The 24747-nt window shown below is 39.0% G+C and overlaps 1 protein-coding gene across 3 annotated transcripts in view; it reads left to right on the top strand.

Moving 5' to 3' along the window:
• Positions 1-23650, top strand: part of TEX2 (testis expressed 2) — a 100173-nt gene extending 76523 nt beyond the window's left edge. For all 3 annotated transcript variants that reach the window (XM_088138263.1, XM_088138262.1, XM_007434621.4), the window contains exons 7-12: positions 1596-1695; positions 6168-6300; positions 13211-13336; positions 18274-18483; positions 20753-20873; positions 21902-23650. In XM_088138263.1, coding sequence (XP_087994389.1) covers positions 1596-1695; positions 6168-6300; positions 13211-13336; positions 18274-18483; positions 20753-20873; positions 21902-22024 — 813 coding nt within the window. In that variant the 3' untranslated portion in view covers positions 22025-23650. The remainder of the gene's footprint in view (positions 1-1595; positions 1696-6167; positions 6301-13210; positions 13337-18273; positions 18484-20752; positions 20874-21901) is intronic.
• The last annotated feature ends 1097 nt before the right edge of the window (positions 23651-24747 follow it).

Raw genomic sequence — 24747 nt, 5'->3', positions numbered from 1 at the left:
TACAGGACAATTTAAGGGAAGCAGTTGGTGATTCCCCGAGGTTTGCTCCCCTTCCCCTTCTGTGTCACTAGCTAGCAGGACTAATTGCTCTCCTTAAAGTGGAGTAGTATGGGCTTCAGTATCTGGGTGAGTGCCTGATGTAGAGCATTTATCCATCGTTCCAGTTGCGCTGGTGACTTGTCACTGGTACAGAGATGCTCCACACTGGTAATTTGTCACTTAGGCTGTTTCTGAACACAGCTCTACTGGTCATTCAGAAGACTAGTAGATCTGTGCCAAGAAATAGACCAGCTGACAGATTGATGGAGTGGAGAAGGTATGCAGGGTGAAGCAGGAGGGAGCTTTTATATCACACTGAGACAGTTCTGTCACCCCATTGATCTGTCAACCAGGCTATTTTTGGAAACAGATTTATGGTCTTCCTGTGGCTTGAGCTAGAAAGGGAAGTTCTTATTAATTTCATTCCAGCTTTGAAATGTCCAAATTATATGCACTGCAAGGGAGTGGTGATGTTCACAGCAAGTGGCTGCAGCTGGCAGAATCCAGAGGTATCCTGTGGAATATGCAGAATAGTATTGGAGTAGGCAAAATAGCACCCCTCTCAGGAAATAAAAAATAGTAGAAAGCATAGAAGAAGCATCAGAAAACCTGTAGTGTACTCATTTGGGACAAGAGAGCCAGTTTGGTGCAATGGTTAAGGCATCAGGCTAGAAATCAGGAGACCAAGAGTTCTAGTCGTGCCTTAGGCGCAAAGCCAGTTGGGTGACCTTGGGTCAGTCACTCTCTCTCAGCCCTAGGAAGAAAGCAATGGCAAACCAGTTTTGAAAATGTTGCCAAGAAAACTGCAGAGATTTATCCAGGCAGTCACCAGGAGTCAACACTGATTCAAAGGGGGGGGGGTGCGCCTGCGCACACACACACACCTCATTTGAGAGTCAGTGATATACGTCCTTCTAGTTTAAATCAACCTGGAACTTTTTTTTTTTTTTTTAACAGACAAGTCTGCCAATCTTTTGAAAGACTGATGAACATGGATTTAGGAAACATTCTAGCAACCTTTCAAAAGACCAGTATACCACTGTATATATGAGCCCATATAATGCCTGAATGGCGCTTTGCAAAATGCAGGTTAGGCATTACATGGGCAGGTGCCTCCAGGTGTCTGGCCTCTCCTGTAGCCCAAATGAAAATGGTTGTGAAGGGCACTGCCCAGTGACTGGAATGGAGGAATGCCTGTATTATTCCTTGGTCATAGGTACAGTGCCCAGGGCCTACAAAACTTTGCAGGGGGGTGGGGAGGGGTGCTATGGAAATGTTTTAACTTTCAAAAAATATTAAAAGTAATAGTTAAATTAATATATATATATATATATATATTTAAGATATTGTTAGTACTTTATTATGCATATACTTATTGTGATTTATTGATAAGTAAAGGTTCAGGGAATATTTTAATAACCCGGATTATTGCTTCCAGGGGCCTCTCAGGATCTTAATGTGGCCCTGGATGTATGTCTGCAGCAGGCACTGCCAATCATTCAAACACCATGAAAGACAGAAAATGTGGCTTTATTCTATTTTTTTTTTCCTTCTAGCTGCCATACTTCATGAATGAATTAACACTAACTGAACTGGACATGGGAATTGCACTGCCGAAAATCCTTCAAGCCTATAAGCCTAGCGTTGATTATAAAGGTATTGCATTCAATTTTAATTTTAACTGAAATGAAGATGCTACCTAGTCAGGTAATGAAACGTCTGCAAGAAAGCAACCAAGATCAGAGAACCCCAAGGACTCTACTACTATAACATGTTTTTAGGCATGGGGCTGTCTTTGGAAACAACACACAAGCTGCACTTGTGCAGCAGGGAGGTTGCTGGTGGGACGCTACCACAGTGTAGAAGAGCAGCTATTTAAACGTGCTGCACTGATTAGCAGTAGGCTTCCAAGCCCAATTCAGAGTGCTCAGGTTACCTTTAAAGGTCTACATAGTGGAGTACTGGGTTATTTCAAGCAGTGCCTTGCCCAAATAGAACCTGCCTATCAGGTCCCATCATCTAGAGAGGTCCTGTTAGATTTCCCCCCTCTTTGCAACGTACATGAGGTGTGAACAAGGCAGCAGCCTTTTCTGGGAACAGCTCCCACTTTATCAAATTCTGCCCCCCCAGTAGGCATGTCCCTAACCCTCCCTGCATTTTGAAAAAAAAGGGGGGAATCCTATTGCATGGTGCCTTTCATCTGAGACGATTGGAAGTACTGTGACTGGGTAGGGTTTTTTTTAACACATGTTGTTTGGTTGCTGCTTTGTTTTCACTGTTTGCCCCTCCTTTTGGGATTGGGTTGGGCTAGAAATCTTGTTAGCAAATAAATAAATAAATGGGGGAGTAGCTGTGTATGTAAATGCTACTTGAATTGAGTGCTTCATTGTGTAGAGCTTCCGTTTACTTGGTTTATATGGTCTTTTTAATCCACAAGGAAAACAGTTCATGTCTTTGAATTGTTTATCTACCTAGATGTGGAGTCCTTGGTGCTCTCTGAGCTTGGTTGTTTGTTTGCAGACATTTCATTACCCAACTAGGTTTTCTCCTTGGTAGTTCCTTGATTAGGGTATTAAAAAACCACACCCCCACCAAAACTAGCAGGACAAGCTACTGTATATAAAGCAAACCCCACACTTACACTGATGATGTTACTTAGTTGGGTATTGAAATGTCTGCAAACAAACAACCAAGCTCAGAGAGCACCAAGGACTCCGCAGTTCAATCCTGAGCTACATTCATTCTCTTCTGTTGCTACCTAGATGTATCCATTAGAGATGGGGAATTATTTGATTGAGAAGGGTAGATATTAGTATTTTCTTCTATCATTTTAAATGAATTTTTGAAAGGGAGCTTTCAAACTTGAGCTCCTCTTTTAATTTCCACTCAATATATTATGGTTTATGCTTTGCACAGAAATGGGAACATCTTTCCTAACTATTTTGTGATTTCTGTGGCAGCACATACTGTGACTGAGCCAGAAGAAAATTTGCTGGACTGGTAGATGGTTAATGTGGTATTTGTTTCTGAGACAGAATGCAAGAATTTTTTTTTAGATGGGCAGCATTCCATATGTTGTTCTCTAACATAATTGCATATAAGATGGACTTTCTGTGGGAAAAGGTAATAGTCCTAGGTATTGTCCATACCTAGGACTATTTTACTGCTTACCCAGTAAAAACAAGGCACAGCAGTTTTTGTTTTTGTTTTTAATTTAATAAGAGGACATAAAATATTCAGCTAGATTAACAGCACAACTGCATCTTATTGCCTGTGGTGTCTCTGATATTGGAAAATTTGGATTGGTCATGAATGGAAAAATTATATCACCAGTGATCTCCTTGAATTGTTATCTTTGTTTAATTTGATTATGTTATTAAAAAGAATTGGTACTTGGAGCTTGCTGATTACATAAATGAAAGCATTAGGATATAGCTACAGGAGAAATTTGACAATTTCACCAACTGAAATCACAGGAAAAAATGTATTTTTTTGTTCTTGACCAGTGGGTCTATTTTGGTAGAGACTAATCAAGTAGGCTCTATTCATATCTGTTACTTTATATTAAGGCAGTATTCAGTTATCAAAACAGTACCTGAGTACAAATTAATGAACTCAGAAGAACAAAATTGTAGTTTGAATGACCCCTTTTTGTTTCCATCCTATCATAGAAATAGATCTCAGTCTGCTCTTACTGCAAGATAGTGGGTTTTTTAAAGCAATACCTTTTTTCATTTTGAAAAAATAGTGTGATACACACTATTTACGAATTAGTTCATTCAGTTTACTGCAGTAGGAATCCCCCTTCCCTTGTAGAGCAATTTGTGACTACTCTTTAACCTGGTTATTATTGAGACCCAGCATGAATTGTTTGTCCAAAGAAATTGAAACTTTGACAGAGATTTCAGGGGCAAGCAATATAATATCACATGATAACATCATTAAAGAGCCTGTTGTCTCCATTAGATGTGCATTTAGATGAAAGAAAAGAGGGCACTTTCAACTGTAGAGTTGAAAAGCTATCCTAATTGTGAAACTGCAGCATATTCAATTTAGGAATGCTTTGGTGGAAATATCATAAGTAGTTAATTATAAGGGAGAAAATGTGGACTTAGAAGGAGACTAGATGCCTTTGGGCCAGGCACTGTGCTTCAGTGTAATATCCTAGTAAATAATCCTTTACTAGGATTATTTTAAGATAAATCTTTGAGGTATTTTGGAGTAAACACACCTGAGTTTTTATTACAGCACACCTGTCCCAGTTTATTATTTATTTCTTGGATTTATATCCCATGGTTTTAGTGGGAGTTTACTTGGGGATTTCTCTTCATTTTACCCCTGCAGTAACCACCCTGGGCTTGCTGGAGAGAATATATGATTGGCCAGAAATAGGTAGGGCTGAGACTGGAAGGTACATTTGAACCTAGACAGACATCTTAAGCATTATGCCAGTGGCTTCCCTCTGAACATGTTCATGCATCCAGACCTGATATTCTTTAAAACAAAAGTATTAGAAATGTTCCACATAGTGTTTTTTAATAGCCAAAATTATGACATGGAAATTAAGGAATAAGTTTTGCACATCCGCACTAGATGTATTTGGCTGTGGATATCCCATTTTAAAGTGTCCCCTCCCTCAGCAGTTTTGTGTGTTTTGTTTGCTGTAAACGAACAGGCTTCCTCACAATTGATTGTAAATAATCTGCTGCAGATGCTCTGAAATGCTGATCCTTTTCATTTCCTGTCTTCTTCAGCAAGATAGGAAAAATGTTTTGAGTCTGTTATGTGGCTGTTTTATCTCTCTGTCTCGCAGATGCTCTCTAACGTTTTCCCCTATATAATTGCAGGATATTACATACAGATCAGAACAGTACAATTACAAGCAGTTGCAAGCAGGTTATTGCTAGTCTGTCTCAGACAGATGAATGCCCCCCTATGGAATTCATAGCAGGTGACAGGATCCAGGTTGTGGCGCTGAAACATTGTCAAAGGCGGTGTGGGCAGCTTTCACGTGCAGCTGACTTTCTGAGTTTAGTTTCTTCTTTCAGGCTTTTTAACTGCTGCTTAAGATGGGTTCATAAGGATAGTCAGTGTGGGGGGAATTTTTGGAGAAAACTGGAAGCCAAGATTGGGATGTTTTTAGAACTGTTGAATGCAATATTAAGAACAGGGATGGGCAATTTGTAGCAAGAAGATCTCTCTTGATTTACAACTTTCGAAGATTATGCTACTGAAATTAAGTGGCAAAATAGCAATTTTCAGTGGTTCAATTTTTAAACTCTTTTTACAATTTTTTTTAATTTAACTGCCACCAATGTAAATTTAAATGGTCCAAAAATTGCAACCCCACTGACTCCGATGACATCATCACATCATCTACCATATTCCCTTGCAGCCCAAAGAGGAAAAAAGTTGATTACCTCTGCTGTAGAAGGAAAAAAAAAATAGCATAGACTTACATCTAGGGTAGCCTACTTTTTATGCAAAGATCCTCCATATAATGTAAGTAGTGCTACTCCAGTGTGCAGTGTAGAAAATATTCTATTTCCATCCTTCTGAATAGATTTGCCTCTTATCCACACTGAAATGCAGATATCCAGCAGCTCAAGAATGAATGAATGTAAGGTTGAGTGCACACTTGCCTCAGCTGAGTTCACATTCTGTTTTCCTACTGTCTGAATGCGTCATAAAATTCTTTTGCCTGTGTCACTTTGGAGACTTCACTGTCACAAGCTAGCAATCTATGAATTTTATGATTTGAACAATAGTGTATCATAGAATAAAAACTGGTCATCAGATATCTTAAGATTTAAAAAGTGAAAGTGAAACCTCTTTAGCTGGTCTCTTTTTGAGAGAAAATCATTCTCTTATTTTCTAAAAACTCTTAGGATTTTGAAACATCATCTGATACTAAGATCTGCATAGTAGATACCAACACTATACCAATTAAAGTGCTAACGTTTATAAATCTGCTGACTTATATAATGTAGCCCCCTTATATAATCAGCCTTGACTTCTAAAGAGGAGGTGGAAACAATCTGGGTACACATGTGCATTTGCATCCTGTGACAAATTTTTCCCAATATTTGTTGCTTAAGCTTAAAATTATATTCTCCCAACAATTCTAGGACTTTGGATTGACTTGGAAATATCCTACAATGGATCTTTTCTGATGACCCTCGAGACAAAGATGAATTTGACCAAACTTGGGAAAGAACCCCTGGGTGAAGCATTAAAATCTGGAGAATTTGGTAAAGAAGGGTAAGGAATATTGTTATTAGTTAAATTTTTGTTCAGAAAGAGATTGGTACGATTTACTTTCTGCTTTTATCCATAAAAGAACCCAATGAATTCTTTATAGTGAATGTAGTAATACTTTATGTGGAAGCTATTGTATGTAGTTTAATTTTGTTAAAGGCTGGCTCAAAATGTGTTGATGAGCCTTTTGTATATTATTATTGTTGCTGTTGTTGTTTTATCCCACCTTTTTTAATATTTAACTCAAGATAGCAAACATACCTAATACTCCTGCCTCCTATTTTCCCCACAACAGCCCTGTGAGGTGGGTTGGGTTGAGAGAGAAAGTGATTGGCCCAAAGTCATCCAGCTGACATGTGCTTGTTGTTCAGTTTTGGGGCCTCCTGTGGGACAAACAATACCAACCTCATAATTAGTCTTGTTGTGTTAGAGTTCAATTAATCCAAGCATTTATAACAGTTTACTGAACAAATGTTAATTACTCAGCCGAGTAACTACTCTCCTCAGGCTGAGATTGAAGAAGGCAAGGAAGTACCAAACAACAGTCCTGATAAGGAGTATGTGAAATGGATAAAATAGGTAAACCTTTTAATTTTATTTATATTAGATTTATATTATTTACAATTACATAAATATATTTATATTTATTAGATTTATAATAAATATTTTATATTTATACTCATTAGATTTATATACAATACATTCTTTATTGCATACAGTTCAGTGTGGTGGTGTGTATAATGCTCCCTCCTCCTATTTTCCCTGCAACAATCACCCTCTGAGGTGAGTTGGGTTGAGAGAAAGTGACTAGTCCAAAGTCTCCCAGCCATTATCAACGCTTAAGGGAGGACTAGAACTCAGTCTTCCAGTCGCTAATCCAGCACCTTAACCCAGGCTCTCAAATATGGGGGTCACATTTCATAAAGGTACTGATCAGTGGGCCGCACTCATACACGTGCAAAAATGCAACCAAGATTAAATATGAATATCCGCTAAGTATTAATTTTATTAAATTAAAATAATGTATTATAATTAATACTTATTATAATTATTAAATTAAATGGCATTTTTATGCTAATAGAGGCAAAAACATGTTGCCTACTATAAAACAGTAAAATGTTGTATCGCGTGGCTGCAGTCTCTGAGCTGTCTGTTGTTCCACACCTCACCGCTGTGTTATTCTACATCCCACCCGGGATCAGTTCATACAGACGAATGGCAACATCACCATCAGTGTTTCCTCTGTGCACCTACACGACTATCACATGCCAGCGCAGTGCCTGCACATGAGGCAAAGCAGCAAGACCGAGAACCAGTGTGGCGTGGTGAAGGTGCTGGCATAGAAACCCGGGGACCATGAGTTCTAGTCCTCCCTTAAGCAGGGAGACCGGCTGAGTGGCTCTCGGCCAGTCCCTCTCTCTCAGCCCAACCCATCTCACAGGGTGGCTGTGGGGAAGATAGGAGGCAGGGGTATTAGATATGTTCGCCACCTTGAGTTATATATGAAAAAGGTGGGATAAAAATATGATAACGGTAATGATGGCAGCAGGAGAGAGCAGGGGTCTGCAGAGCTGGTCCAGCAGGGTTTGGGTTCCAGCAGCACCTTACCTTTTTGAGCCATTGCGGGCTGTAGGAAAGAGTTCAGTGGGCCACAGCGCATGTTGAAGACCTCTGCCTTAACCATCCCACCAAACTGGCTCTGAAATATAAGTATCTGTGCATCTGTGGCAGCGGAATGTATATTCAGACCGCTTTAAATTTCGACTGGCTGCAAAACGCGACAAGGCACCATTTCTCTCTGCTTTCTTCCTTCTCCCCACTTCCTCCTCATCTCCTGTTCTGGCCTTTGCTTAAGGTTTAGATGTGATTTTAAATTCTCACATGTGTTCGGTTCCCCTGTTACGCTGTTTTTCTGTTTTCCTGCTGGAAGCCCTACTTATCTGTCTTGCAGGAGGATGGGCAAACTGCAGAAAAGCTGTCATACACACACCCTGCATTAAATGGAGGGGGAAAAACATTTTGCTGTTGGCACAGCTCCAACGCTCTTAGGAAAGACAGTACTGCTACAGAATATGGCTAAGTAACTCAAGGCATGCAGACATGCAACAATCAACGAACGTGTGTACATTTATCTATCTATCAATCATATTTCTATAGCCGCCCATCTCACACAAGATGACTCTGGGTGGCGTACAACAATTAAAAAATAAACACATAAAAACAATTACACATAAAAACTGTAAAAACACCCAAAACAGGAGGGGATAAAATTAATAAGGGAGCCATCGTAAAATCTCCCCAGTCCCCTGGGAGCCCCAGGCCTTGTGCACTGTGGTTTAATAAAAATGGAAATAAACAGGTCATATTATGGATGAATTGTGACTAATTTTTAAATTACTTTTCTCTCTGATCCTTCCCTGTTGATTTCATATTCTTATATGTTAGCTAGCTAGCTTCTCCTGTCTATGTTGATACTAGATGTGGCTAAATCTACGTTTCATATAACTCTGCAGTGGTGTAAATTTTTACCTCCCCCCCCCCCAAAAAAAGGTTGACTTTTCATGTACTTTTTAAAGAAATAAGATCTTGGCAGATATATATTTTCATTTATGTTTTCACAATCAGTGTATATGATACTTTAATAATAGTCCAGATTGTGCTATGTGACCTAACAAAATACACTTTTTAAAAAGGTCAACTAATTCTGTTTACTTCCTGCTGGCCAAATAAAGTGTCTTAATTGAGATTAGCCAGAAATTTCTCTATACTGTTTCTTCTCTAACTTAAATTTGTTTTTATTTCCCCTTCATTTTCTTTTCTTTTTAATAATATTTGGATTCGTCAATCTGTGGATTTTTTCTGGTGAGTGGTATGTGTCATATCATCCCATTCCTTGTAGAGTGTTGATTCTGTTAGTGCTGAAACATTCAGAAGGTTTTCTTAAATAAATCAGTTGAATTTGAAGGGTTTTTAGTTTTCCCATTGCTGAAAGCACTGTACAGTGTATTTGCTACAGTCTGGATGTGGAGCGGTCAGTTCATTGGAACCAGTATTTCTTGATAATGAGCTTTAATGCACTTATAATAGCCTTCTCAAATGCTTGATCAAAGCTGTATGATTTCCACACTTCAGATTTGTATGTGCTGGATTCTAGTTCTAGCTGGAGTCACTGCAGCAGTTCCTGAAGTAATAGAAGAAGGGGAGTCTTAAATAGATGCGTTTTCTTTCCACAGTTCTTGGAATGTCTGAAGTACGTCTGTCTGTGGAGGTGATGAGGATCGGAGGAGGGTGTCCTCTTTATGTTTGGTGGCAAACATCACTCATTACAAGTGGTACTTCTCTAGTACTACTGATACTGCTTGAGGAAGGTGCAGTTCCATCGCTCTAGTTTTTCTCTACTCGTGTCTAAATATCTAGCTTATTCCCACCTGCAGTGTAAAGCAGTAAGTCTGGAAAGATTGAGCCATGGGTAGAATGATATGTATGAAAGCTCCTAACTTTTGAATATTTTTTAAAAGACCTTTCAGAGCTAACCTTCTGAAGTCTGCAAAGAAAATCATGTGCTAAATCTTGAAGGTGCCAAAGTACAAATAATAATGCAGCTTTCGGTGCTATTCTGATCTATTAATACCAGAAAATCCTATGAATAGCCCCTTTCCTTCATGGTTGGGTGCTTATGGCCAGAGATGTTTAATATTTTATTGCAGGACACTGCTTTTCCTTCTTTATGGCTTTAAAGAAAAATTTGAACACTTATAAGAAAGTTTTTAACATTCTGAAGTATTTTTCTTGCTATTGGAGACATCATAATGAATTAAAAGGTAACAAGGATATTTATTTACAGTATTGCATTTATTCCCTGGAAGCTCAAGACAGTGTATATGGGATTCTTCCTTCATTATATTCTGGACGACAATAAGGTTGAGGTCGATTGGGCTGAAAGAGTGACCACAGATCTCTGTGGCTGAATGGGGATTAGAACCTAGCTAGCTTTTTGAAGGACAGAATTGAAAGTTAATGCATTTATTTTATCCTTGGTTTAAAACACAAGATGATAGCACAGATTACCAAATAGACACAACAAGGGAAAAATAATTTGGTTGGATTAGTGGTGGATTTCCTACTGTCTTATGGCAAAGACTATAAGAATGTCATAGATTCAGAAAAACCTACAGAAGCAGTTCCTGAAACTCCAAACTACAGTTACTGTCTGCAGTGGCTCCTGCTTTCTATTAAATCTGGCCTAGTGAACAGAAGAATTTGGAATCCTTGAAAAACGACCAAGAGGTATGCTGTGAATAGATTGGAAGATGGACAAGAATGTTGCTGCCCTAGTTGACAGTTGCTAGACACTGTCATGTAAATCATTCTGGAGCAGCAGGTGAAGCTCTGGAGAGTGGGAAAGAAGTATTCATAACAATCAATAAAATTTGGCAGGCTGGAATAGAGTATTAGTTTTCCCAGGCAGTTATAGGAACATTTGTCATACTGCAGTGAGATACAAAAATCTGACCTAATTTCTAAGGCAGGGGAGGCTAATGATGGCACATGTGTGACCATATCATCACACTCATTGCTGTAACAAATCAGACATCACAATGCAATATATTTATTACAGGACATCACGATGCAAATACTTAACGTTTGAGTGATGGTCACCATGCCTGTGTTAACATTTTTATGTTAGCATGGTTTGCTGTGGACATCACTGAAGGATATGAGGTTTTGATCATATAATTTTTGAGTGAAACTCTTTCTTATTGGATTGGCATAGAAGTTACGGAGAAATGACAGGTTATGGAACAATTGTTTTTTAGGCCTCTCTCTTCCAGATGGTTAGGATTAGGGTGGTAGTTTTCTTACAGTGAGGATTGCAAATTTTCCTTTGATGAGTATTTGTAGGATCCGGCAACAGTTTGACCTCCCCAAATATCTGTGCTTATCGGGGTTGTAATTCCAGGGTCACAGTCTCCAGTCTCTGGGCTTTTAGGAATCAGTTCCCTCTTTCCTTTTGTCTATGTGAAAGCTTGACAGCTTTTAAAGGGAGATTAAAAATCTTTATATTTGACTGGTGGGCTAATACGGGGCCTTATTATTTACTCTCATTAAGACTGGTAGTTTTCAAGCTAGTAATTGTTTTACATTAATTATGGATGGAGGTACACTCTGCTGTATTGAGGATGTTTCTTAAATTTATATGGTTGTTGCATTTGATTTGTTTTCATTTGGAATATTTGGTTTGTTAAGCTTTGTCGTAATTCTACTGGATGGAATTTTCTAGCTATTCTGTTTTTCTTTTGATCTGTGCTGCACCTTGATAGAGGATTATAAATTGTTATTGGTGTGCGTATGCGTGTGTGTGTAATGGAGAGAGAAAGAATGAGAGATTCTCTGTTCATAATACTGAAGCATGAAGCTTTCCGCAAGCTAAGTGTCAATTTATTCCTAGGGGCTTGTGCAAGGGGCTAAATACATGTTATGTACAATACATATCAAGCTGCAATACTTTAAATAAAACAGAAAAGTTGTTTCAGGGGGGATTAGTGGTGGTGGGGATGCTTAAACTTTTTCTTCCTTTGTGGTATCTATTCCTAATTGTCCCTCTTACCTCTTTTATCTAGAAAGGTTCCAAATCCAACCCAAGGGAAAACTATCTTGGGGAATTATGGGAGGCAAAAGAGATTATTGGCAAGAAAAAGTTTAACAATCCTAGTTGGACAATCTTTACTCTGTAGTGGTTGAATTTTTATAGAGCAGTGTTTTGTTTTGTTTTTAAAAGTTCATCAGATACTTACGGGGTGCATTATGTAATCAGCTAATAGATAGGCAGTTGCACAGATTTTGCAAAAGCATTTTCTCTGTTTTGCACAAAGAAAATAAGGAGTCCATTCTCAGCTAGGAAGAATCCTGAGGTTGCTCCAAATCAAATTTGGCTGAAGGCATTGTCCATCTTTCTAACTTTCCCACTTAACAAGTTTTAAAGAAGGTTCTCTCAAGAACTGATTATGAATAGATTTCACTCCCAGGAAAAGCTGTTGATGACATATACAGACACTCAGTATTATGCATGCATTCTGTAAGTCTCCCCTTTAAAGAGGTCCAAGAGGAAATCTCTTCTCCCGGCATCATATAGAATCAACTCTGTTTCTTTTTAAAGACAACTTTAAATTCAAGAAATCCCGCAAAGAAGTCCCAAGCCCTATGGAAACTGTTCCTTTGTTCTGAATCATTTTAGGCCCATTAGCATTTCAGACATGCTTTGAATCTGAGACTGTCTTTTGCATTTATTTACCATGTCTTGTTTAGAATATTTCTAATTCCATTATTGCTAGCGGCCTAGAGTTAAAGGCAGCTAGGACTCAACTGTGGGTATAGGGGTAATAGGCTAGGTGTGTATGTGTTAAAGAGACAGTGGAAGGAATGTATATTCTTCTGGAAGCATGCAGCACTTACAAAATCAATTCTGACTTTTCATACAGCAATTCATTTGGGCCTCAGAAGCATATCCCATTAAGTTTAAAAAATGAAAGAACATGCCACGTTTCTCACCATCATCATCTTAATATTATAAAATGCCAACATTGTATTCCATCATATCGGGAAGTTAGGTATGAAAGAGATGCATCTTTATATGTCTTTAATTTATTTGACATTTCGTTTGACTGCATGTAGGATACTAAAACCAGCTTCCTTTCATTTTAAGCAAAGTTTGGCACAGTTGTGTTCAGGGAAAGCAGATTTATGTACAACTTCATTTCTACCCTTTGTCTGATCTCCAGTGCACTTAAAAGCAAACTGGAGAGACAGCCATGAATGGTGGAAAGAGTCTCTAATTGCCTAAGGCATAAAAAAGCTATCCTGACCAGGATTAATGAAGCGCTGCTTCCATCTTGACATGTATCCCTCCTTTCAGTTCCAGGCCAAGGGCGTATTGCCTTGCAGACAGCGATGAAGAATCTTCTAGTGCAGGATCCTCAGAGGAAGATGATGCTCCAGAAGCAACAGGAAACGAAAAGACTTTAGTACCAGGAGCAGAAGGGTGAGTCTTTGCCTTTTTGTGCCCTGCCCACTGCTTGCATTATCAACAGTGGTGCATCTTTCTTCCATGTTTAGCCAATCCATAAAAGCTGACTTCTCAGTCTTTCTATAACAGTGTTTCTCAACCTTGGCAACTTTCAGATGTGTGGTCTTCAACTCCCAGAACACTGTTCTATAACGATAAAAAATCCAGTTTGCGTGTGTATACACGCACACACATACATATACAGAATGGTTATATTAGTGGTTATATCATTCCATAGTAGGGCTGTGTAGTGCTTGGAATCAAAGACTTCCTACTGTATTTGAGACGAGAAGAACATGGGCCAGACAGCAGGGCCTTCTCTGTTGTGGCCCTGCACTTTGGAACTCCTTGCCTCTGAAGATTTTAGCAGCCCCTTCCCTTCTGACACTCCTGAAGTTGTTAAAACAATATTATGTCCCTGGGCTTTGCACCAGGATGGAATGTTTCTGGGGGCCATCTATTGATTGCAGGTCTTTCTGTTTTTATATTGTATTTTAAATTTGGTACAGACCACTCAGAGGCTGCACATTAGGATAGTTTACAAAAATTGGGAAGTCAGTCAATAATAACAACATGTTTTGTTTAAGGAGTTGCAGGAATGTCTTACATGCTTGCCTCACATGCTCTGAAGTAGCTTTTGCCTTGAAAGCATTACACAATGTCTCCAATTAAATTTGATCTATATTGGGTATTTAAACTCAGAGTTTACTCTATAAATGTTTCAATACTTCCAGTTTATGATGTTTATCATTTTAATGCTTTTGGTGATTCAGTTTTCAAAGTACTAATTAGTAAGGCCATATCATCTGGAAATAATTACATACTTTTTGTTGTTACAGTAATCCAAATGGACTTATCTCATTGGGTGATTCTAATTATATTTGCTAATCAGTAGAAAAAGTAATGGGGATAAGAGGCAGCTGTTTTTTCCATCCTTGGTATTAATTTACAAGTCATCCATGAAGATTATTGTCTGGTTTCACAGATGGCTGTTTTCTGCTGTTACTGGATTAAAGATTTAGAATGAAATAGGTACAAGAAAGAATTATGATAATGATAGCATTTTCATTTACATGGCAGCTCCTTTATAGTAAACAAATTCAGTGCTTAAGAATATCCAACTTGTATATTTCGAGTGCTACCAAGAAAGGAGAATAATCTGAGCTGAATGAAATATAGTTCTTTAAGCAGAAAGAAATTTCTCATGGATTTTGGTGAATTGCTGGTTAGCTGAATGTCAGAAGATAGCTGTATGCTAGTCCAAACAAACACTTAGATAACAGAAATCTAAATGTTTGTTCGGGTAAGCATATAGATAGTGCACCCTCTTAGCAAAACTATAAATAATTTAGTAACTATAACAGATGATTGAAGTTGCAGAAATAATTATTTTGCTGTAACTGTTTTTAAAGAGCTTTATTAGAGATATGTAGACATCATTCTGCTTTATCTGCTGAATTAGATTTTCCTAATTTTTCTTTTATTTCAGCAGAGAGGACTTGCTACTACAGGTAATTCTTGAGTTACGACCATTTGTTCAGTGACCGCAAAGGAACTTACACCCGGTCCTCAAAGTTCTGGCTGTTGCAGTGCCCCTGTAGTCATGTGAACAAAATCTGGGTGCCTGGCAACCAGCTTGCACTTACGACCAGTTGCGGCATCCTACAGTCACAGGATTGCCCTTCTCTGCCGGCTTCCTCCAAGAAAAGTCAGTGGGAAGCCGGCAAGGAAGGTCGCAAGTCAGTGGGGCAAGTCTCCCCCTTCACACTGTGCCCTCTTTCCTCCCTTCGCTTGCACACACCCCGAACCTTCTTTTCCACAGCCTCCCTGCGATCACACACACCCTGTGCCCTCTTTCCATGGCTTCCCTGTAATCGCATACACACGTGCACATACTCCATGCCCTCTTTCCCTGACCTTTCTGTGATCACACATACAGTGGGGCAAAAAAGTATTTAGTCAGCCACCAATTGTGCAAGTTCTCCCACTTAAAAAGATGAGAGAGGCCTGTAATTTTCATCATAGGTATACCTCAACTATGAGAGACAAAATGAGAAAAAAAATCCAGAAAATCACATTGTCTGCTTTTTAAAGAATTTATTTGCAAATCATGGTGGAAAATAAGTATTTGGTCACCTACAAACAAGCAAGAAGTCTGGCTCTCACAGACCTGTAACTACTACTTTAAGAGGCTCCTCTGTCCTCCACTCGTTACCTGTAGTAATGGCACCTGTTTGACCTTGTTATCAGTATAAAAGACACCTGTCCACAACCTCAAACAGTCACACTCCAAATTCCACTATGGCCAAGACCAAAGAGCTGTTGAAGGACACCAGAAACAAAATTGTAGACCTGCACCAGGCTGGGAAGACTGAATCTGCAATAGGCAAGCAGCTTGGTGTGAAGAAATCAACTGTGGGAGCAATAATTAGAAAATGGAAGACATATAAGACCACTGATAATCTCCCTCGATCTGGGGCTCCACGCAAGATCTCACCCTGTGGGGTCAAAATGATCACAAGAACGGTGAGCAAAAATCCAAGAACCACACGAGGGGACCTAGTGAATGACCTGCAGAGAGCTGGGACCAAAGTAACAAAGGCTACCATCAGTAACACACTACGCTGCCAGTGACTCAAATCCTGCAGTGCCAGACGTGTCCCCCTGCTTAAGCCAGTACATGTCCAGGCCCGTCTGAAGTTTGCTAGAGAGCATTTGGATGATCCAGAAGAGGATTGGGAGAATGTCATATGGTCAGATGAAACCAAAGTAGAATGTTTTGGTCTAAACTCAGCTCGTTGTGTTTGGAGGAGAGAGAATGCTGAGTTGCATCCAAAGAACACCATACCTACTGTGAAGCATGGGGGTGGAAACATCATGCTTTGGGGCTGTTTTTTTGCAAAGGGACCAGGACGACTGATCCGTGTAAAGGAAAGAATGAATGGGGCCATGTATCGTGAGATTTTGAGTGAACACCTCCTTCCATTAGCAAGGGCATTGAAGATGAAACGTGGCTGGGTCTTTCAGCATGACAATGATCCCAAACACACCACCCGGGCAACGAAGGAGTGGCTTCATAAGAAGCATTTCAAGGTCCTGGAGTGGCCTAGCCAGTCTCCAGATCTCAACCGCATGGAAAACCTTTGGAGGGAGTTGAAAGTTCCTGTTGCCCAGCGACAGCCCCAAAACATCACTGCTCTAGAGGAGATCTGCATGGAGGAATGGGCCAAAATACCAGCAACAGTCTGTGAAAACCTTGTGAAGACTTACAGAAAACGTTTGACCTCTGTCATTGCCAACAAAGGATATATAACAAAGTATTGAGATGAACTTTTGATATTGACCAAATACTTATTTTCCACCATGATTTGCAAATAAATTCTTTAAAAATCAGACAATGTGATTTTCTGGATTTTTTCCCCCATTTTGTCTCTCATAGTTGAGGTATACCTATGATGAAAATTACAGGCCTCTCTCATCTTTTTAAGTGGGAGAACTTGCACAATTGGTGGCTGACTAAATACTTTTTTGCCCCACTGTAGGCATAAGCATGTACCCTGTGCCCTCTTTCTACAGCTTCTCTGCCCTCACACAGATGAACCCCCACACCCTCTTTCCATGGCCTCCCTGCAATCACACACACGCATGCACCCTGTGCTCTTTTTCCACGGTCTCCTTTTGATCACACAGATGCATGCACGTACCCTGTGTCCTCTTTCCATGGCCTCCCTGCGATCGCATGCATCCCACACCCTCTTTCCTCAGCCTCCCTGTGCTCGCATGCACTCTGCACCCTCATTCCCTGGCCTTTCTGGGCTCGCACTGCACTGAGCACCCCTCCCCTGATTTGCACATGGCCTCCGATGGGCCTCCCCCACCCCCCTGCAGCACCCCTGCACTCCTCACCTGGGACTCCTTCCGCTTCTGGCTTATCGACCTGCCCGTCTTGGGTTACGATGACAACCAGGCCTGCCTGGATTGCCATCGCTAAGCAGTGTAGTCACATGACATCACACTTTACGACCGCATCTCTTAGCAGCAGCAATTGCAGCCCAATTGCAATCATAACTCGAGGACTACCTTTACTGTCATTTAATAATTATGTGTCTGCCATTCTTGCCAATCTACTGCAGATCATCCAGAGATTAATCAGTAGATGTTAAACTAAAACTTATCTTTGTGCTATGTAGATTATGCTTAGCAGCATTGTCAAATTTCTAGGAGGCATAGTTTACTTATTTTTAGAAAAAGATCACACTTTTAATTACAATCTTCCTTTATTTTCTTATATTTAACACTTATATTCCACATTTCTAATCTACTGGAATCCATACCCAAGTAATAAACATAAAAGTACAGCAAAATCATAATATAAAAAGTTGAGAATAATAATACTATAAGGAAAAACCCAAAATTTGTTAATTTGTACATTCTCTTGCTAAATCCTTGGATTTGCAGTTTGGGGCTGAAAAGTCCATCACAGCTAGGTAAACAACCTGTTGGGCCAGAGCTCTCAAATATTTGGGAGAAATTCCAGCCAGGATGTAGGACTATCCAAGAGTAATAGTGAACTTTTGGGGCCAAGAACACTTTACCAAAATCCTTAATGCACGAGTAAATAAAGTCTGATTCTCCTTGTGAATTTCATTTTAGTTCTGATTTACAGTACAGGCAAATGTCACAGCCAGCTCTATGGATCTTTTGGATCCTCATTTTTGTTCATGAGGACTGTAAGTCTTTGCTGTTTATGCACAAATACACAACACTTCACAATCTGCAGTAGCAGGTTGGCATTCTGTGCCCTTAACATGTTGTATTTTCAGCTACAGAATATCACAAAGCATTAACCTTCGTTTTTTTAAGGAACAGCTGAAGTTCACTTAGATGACTTCCTCTTATTTCCTCCCTTAAAGGTATGGAGTAGGTCACCGAACAAGTAAAATAATGAGATTTGTGGATAAAATTACCAAGTCAAAATATTTCCAGAAGGCAACTGAGACAGAATTCATTAAAAAAAAGATTGAGGAAGTCTCAAATACACCACTCCTGCTCACGGTGGAGGTACAAGAGTGTAAAGGGACATTAGCAATTAACATTCCACCCCCACCCACTGATCGTATATGGTAAGTGTATTAAGAAGTTTTGTGATTCTGGAATCCATCATGCATAACGTGTCACTTGAGCTTACAAAAGTGTCAAAATAGATTTCTTATTTTTATGTGTGCTGTGAAGAATGTCACGAAAACACATTTTATTCTTCAGTTCCCCTATTTCCCATTTTTCTCACACACATCAAAGAAAAGAAGCTGCACTATTTGACTAATGGACTATAAAAAATTATGCAGCAAAAATGTAGTTTGACGTCACACAAGAGAACATGCTTATAAAGTGAAAGTTGATCTGCAGTGTGTGATCATTCTTATGGAGTTTGACAAGCATTCACATGATCCTTAGTAAGGATCCTTTTTAGAAAATTGCAGGACCAATGTGTGAGTCATACAGTACAATCTGACATGTATCATTTTGTACAGGATTAAATGAGTTAATTTTGAGAAAAAATGTGTGGGATTTTGCCATTAATTCCTATGAACAGTTACTGACACAGATAATAGAACCAGATCTTATTTTAAATTGCTCATATGGTTGAATTACTCTTCCGTCCAAAAAGAGATCTATTGTAAAAATGTACAATTCCATTTCTCATTATACATTTTGTAAACTTCCAGAAATTGAAAAGCTAACAAAGTCTAGCAATTTTATCATCCATGAATAAAAGCTGCACCTACCAGAAATCAGGTCAAAAAGACAGATTACCACCTGCTCTTTCTCTTCCCCTACCTGCCCCTCCCTTTAACACAGAATAATACAGAAGGTTGCTGGGTAAAACAGCATATTGAACTATATGAGGATCTACAGAGGTATTAATTAAAAGGTCAATGTCAATGCTTCTTCTAGTGTTCTCTCATAATTGACAATATTGCCAAAGGAGAACAATTTCAGTGCTTCTTTTTATTCGGAAGAAATACAGAATGAAATTGAGACTGAAGTTCCGTTTTCATTTATCCAGGAGCATTTCACTGAACATTTGTACCTTGCCTTTTTTGTCTGGGAGGCTCAAGGCAGTTTGCATGGGTTGCCCCTAATTTTATTTATTCTCACAACAACTCAGTGAGATCCATGTTCAGTGAGGACTTGAACTTCGGCCTCCTCAGTGCAACATCTTCACCACTGGCTGCCTTAATTGAGATGGGATTCCATTTTCTTCGAGTGAAAATATTTGAAAAGAGGTCCTCAAATAAATCTGAGGAAATTAACTTCTGGGAAGAGTACAGTGTAGTTCAGTACAGAAAATATTGTCTCAGTCCAGCAATAGAGTTATTTTAAATTATATTGGGAAAAGGGTTAATGGCAAGTAAGAATATACTATAAGTAGGTGTTGATTTGATTTCTCACGGTGATCATCCTTGAGAGAAACATAGTACCCACTGCTATATCATTAGGACTTAATTTCAGTCAAGATACATAAAATCTTTTGGACATAAAGTTCTTCAGTAACTAGTATCAACTCAGTACTAGAATTCAGCAATAATACTGATTGTTGTTAAATATCTGATCTCAAAATGACATACTGTGAACCTGGGCACATTTGTTTACAGGGTACATAGAAGAAACAAAACTATACCCCTGACCTGGAGTGAAAAATGAGACTATTTTTTTATGTTGAAATAGGTATTCACTTGGAATATATATTTTGTTTAGTTTAACACAATAGTTTAGCCCTGCACAATATGCCTGCTGGCATTTTTTAAAAAGTAATAAGTTCACTATTGTCCCAAAAGATGCATTGCTAAGCACCTCCAAGCCTCACTGTTGCCACCAGCTTCAGTCCCGCTACCACTGCTAGCTGCCAAGTAGCTAATTGGCATGCCAGGTATTCCTTTGTGGCCTGCAATTATTTTTAATTAATCACTGTGACCCTTTCCCCTCTATGAGTTACGCAGGCCTGGTTTAGAGCCTCCAGTCCTCCTCCAGCAACAAAATCCTTGAAAATGCATATCTTTGAAAAAGCAAATGCAGAAGGTTAGGCTATATGAGGTACTTTAGCCTTCATCCTTCAGATGACTGGGACTACAAGTCCCAGAATTCATAGCCAGCATGATTGGAGTTGGGAAGCATTGTGTAGTGGATGCATTGCTGGACTTGGTTTAAGGAGACAGAAATTAAAATGTCTGTCCATGAATTCATCCATGAATATCCCAAGATGGCTTTGGATAAACATGTCTCATCTTAGCAGAGCATGGATTATATGCTCCCAGAGGCCTTGGAGAAAATATAGGAGACAAATATGAGATAGAAACACATCTTAACCTTCATTATTTTCTTTATCTCCAGGTATGGTTTCCGAAAACCACCTTATCTGGAGCTAAAAGCTCGGCCAAAGCTTGGTGAAAGAGAAGTGACTTTGGTTCATGTGACTGAATGGATAGAGAAGAAACTGGAACAAGAATTTCAGGTAGTTCAAATACCATTAACTGTGCCAAAATAATAAGTATGTCATTAGCTAACCCATCCGTATGCTTGATGATGGTAGCGTGTATCTAAGATGAAAAAGCACACATACACACTGAATGGCTGCCCATTGGTTTAACACCAGTCATTGCTTCTGAGAATTTCAGGTTCTTATTTTGATAAAACACATAGGAACATACAGCACTTTGGATCCAAGCCATAAAGATACATCAAAATAGGTGTAGGGACATACTATGCACGTGTTGGTGCCTCCTCCAAGTAGCTGTATCTTTTTCTGGCCTCAACAGCATTGCATGATTCCAGAAAAAGATGCATTTGATTTAAGGAGGCACCAAGTGACCCCACTGGTGCCCCAAAACACTTTTTTTTTTTTTACTTTGGACCCGAAGTGTGCCATATCAACACTAAAAAATAACTTGTGTACCCAGTTTTTTTAAGTAAAGGGATACTGCCTGATTTTAGTTTCCTTCAAGTGATACCAAAGAATTTGAAGGAATATTATTGTGGATAATCTCATAAAGAAAGGCTGGTTTTGGCCTGAGACAAACAAATGGCTTGAATAGATTACAGTATTGCTCATACTTTTTATTGTCAGACTATATTTGTAGGATACTGTTCCTCATGAATTTACGGAAAGATTGAAAAGAAATATCTGTTCAAATTTCTAGCTATCTCCCTTAAAAATTTGGGATGATGGGGGCAAGGGACTACAGCAGATAGGCATCAACTCTTTTTAAAAATGCATTGGTGAAGTTTGTTGAAATGGAATAGAATGTAAGGTTTTGTAACCCCTGAAAAGCAGTGTTGCTTTAATACCATAATGACTCTGTTCAAATCTATGCTTAAAGTAGATGAAAGTTTACTAGTGACCCATGAAATTGCTTGATTCAAAGAAACCTGTTTAGGGTTCTACTTGGCCTGATGGGAAAGTCCAAAATATGAGTTCAGTGAATTTGAGTTCACTTGACTTTACATTCAGTTTTTATTCTAACTCATTGTTATGCCTTGCAGAAAATTTTTGTCATGCCAAACATGGACGATGTTTATATTCCTCTAATGCACTCAGCCATGGACCCCCGCTCATCTTTGTGCCCTTTGAAATATTCTGATATAGAAACTGTTGAGCAGCCATGAAGTGGGAAGACTGCAGTTTACAGTATTAACAGATGTCGTTTTCATGTTCTCTTTCAAATGAAGCTGTCTAGCCGATTTTTGTCCTTGTGCCATGTTTTATTTTTTAAAAATAAGATTGCTTATGCCAATTATTGCTCCACTTATTGCTCTCTATTGACTTAGAGAATTAGTTCCATTTCTGCTAGGCTTTAAACCTAGTAGTTAATGTGCACTATTCTGCTGTAAACTAGAAAAAAATTCCAACTAGCAGCAATTGATCCGACAGCTTTGATCCAAATGGAGTTCTTTATGGATGTGCAGTAATTCAGGATACACCCTGAACACCGATGGTCTCATCCAGCCATATGGAACCTCTTTTCAATAAGGAACAAACATGTCTAACTGGGAGACTTTCTCCTCTCAAGCAGCTGGAGATATAAATGGAAGAGGCATGTTTTTCACTCCTGCAATCCCAATAGCTTGTGTCAAGCAATTTTGAAATGTTTTCTGGAGCTAAGAATGTATATTGGATGTATAGGTGATACTGTGAATCACTTCATGTAGATTATACATAGTAACTTATTTTTTTTTCATATGAAATTGAGTTTCTTGGAAATGAGTAGCCATATAAAACATGCAAACATACAGAATTGGTTTTGCTAAGGGATCTTGTGATTCTTTAGAAAAGAAACAGAAATTAGACACAGCCATGAGACCAAACTACAGTAAGCCTTCTAGTTAGTATATTACAATTGCAGTAGTTATGATGAATGTTGACTATGAGAGATGACTACACATGGAAATGCCCAGCGCCATGCATGTACTCATTAGAAATGATTGCATGGAAGGAGCCATTCACCTTCACCAACCAAAACGTTCAGAGTTCTGTTTTTGTTCCCAGCTGTGTAGTGGATCCTCTTGTTTAACCAATTAAGGAGGTGCAAATCAACTACAAAGCACTACAAGTGAGAATGGCCAAGAGAGCATTGCCTTGCTGTTCCTTTTCTGTATGGATTAAACGCATATACTGAATCTAACTCTTTTAAACAGTACATAAGCGAGGAGTGTTTTTTGATACTCAGTATTGCCAACTACTTATGGTGAAAGAATGTTAATTTAGTTTACAAAGAAAGCAGGTGAGCTATGGAGTTCACTCTTTGATAGTGTACTACGCTTTACATGTTTTTAAAATCTTTTTTGTATGTTGTGTTAGATTACTGCATACAAAATTCCTCGTGATTTGCCATCTCTAAATGAAGCTGATTGAAGTTTTTTTTAAAAGCACCTTGGCTGAAACATATTTAAAATTTAGCATTTAATATATGGACATATTCATATTATTTGGACAACTATTTTGTTACCTCAACTATGGGACCATTCTATTTTGTGTACTATTCTTCTCATCACAATGAAAGCATTTGCCTTCCCCTTAAATCTGCATGTCTTATTCACAGCTCTTTTTTCCCCCTGTGCAATAAGTCAAAATACTAGATGCACAAATATGTAAACAATTATCCAGGTTCGGCACAAGTGAATTCACTGCACTTCGTAATCGGACTATGTGGGTTACTACAGTGGGCTTGCTTTGTTTTCTGAAATAAACTTATCCCATGTCAAAAATCTGTCTTGAGATTTGTGGGGGCTGGCGGTAGGGATGCATATCCAGAAGTATAGCACTCATAGTTCAGTGGGGCCGAAACAGTGAAAAATTACCAAATTGGATTCAAGTTCCTTACAAGTCTTTTGAACGTTTCAGGAGGCCCTTGTCTCCAGTGCTGTACTCATAAAAGGTGGTGTTCTGCGGGCATAATCAGGCAAAATATATTGTGCCTCAGGGTGCCTGGAGTCAGTCCTCCTCTAAGCCAAAATTGTTCAAGATTCTGTGGGGGTTGAGCTGCAGCATAAAAAGCTCTAGAATTTTAATAGCATACAACTTCATGATTTTATTTTGTAAATCCGCTACAAGCCACTTCCTAAATCTCACTCCCCCAAGCAGAGGGCACAGGTTTGTTTTTTGTTTTTCTGATAGAGTACTGTAAAATTATTTTTTCTTCCACTTGTAGAGAAAGGCTCAGGGGATACAATTTCCACCCACAAGTCTTTTCCAAGAAACACAGCTAGCTTCCCAGGCAGGAAGATTTGCTGTATGTCCAACAGTCCCTCCTAAAGACTCCTCTTTCCAATTTTAGATTTCCACTATCTAAAATGTGGTTTGTGGCTCATTATCAGAGCTGTGCAAACCATCTGGTTGAGTGCTTCAGGAAATTTCTCCAAAATTGCTGCTCAGTAAGTAGAGGCCTTGTGTCTCTTGGTCAGCTGCTCCAAGAGGTGCATCATCTCCACATTCCTTTACAATCAGCCTTTCACCATGATGTAAATTAAAAGCTGCATCTGAGATCAGACACACAACAAAGGGTGCGGGTCTTTTCCTCAAGCAACATGGAACTGGCAACTATGTGGAACAGCGTCTGTACTTATCACATTGAACCAAAAAGGGGTCATGGTTTTGCACCACAAACCTAAGCAAAATTGTTAGTTTTCAGTTCAATATCATACGGACCCAGATTGGGTTACATTACAATCAAGTAGATTGTGCTAATTTAATCAGCATTAACTATCTGACAGTATTACAAAAGCTTTGCCCAGGTTCTGCAAGAGATGATTAAAAAACTTTTAAAATTATAGATACAATTATTTTTATGCAACAGTTCCCTGAAATGTGAACATCATTTTAAGGGTTCCTC

The sequence above is a fragment of the Python bivittatus genome, unplaced genomic scaffold (genome assembly GCF_059951505.1).
Source record: "Python bivittatus isolate LINGU-HERP-01145 unplaced genomic scaffold, Pbiv_v1 ctg000220_np1212, whole genome shotgun sequence".
NCBI classification, from domain to species: Eukaryota; Metazoa; Chordata; class Lepidosauria; order Squamata; family Pythonidae; genus Python; species Python bivittatus.
This window is presented reverse-complemented; position numbering and strand designations above follow the sequence as displayed.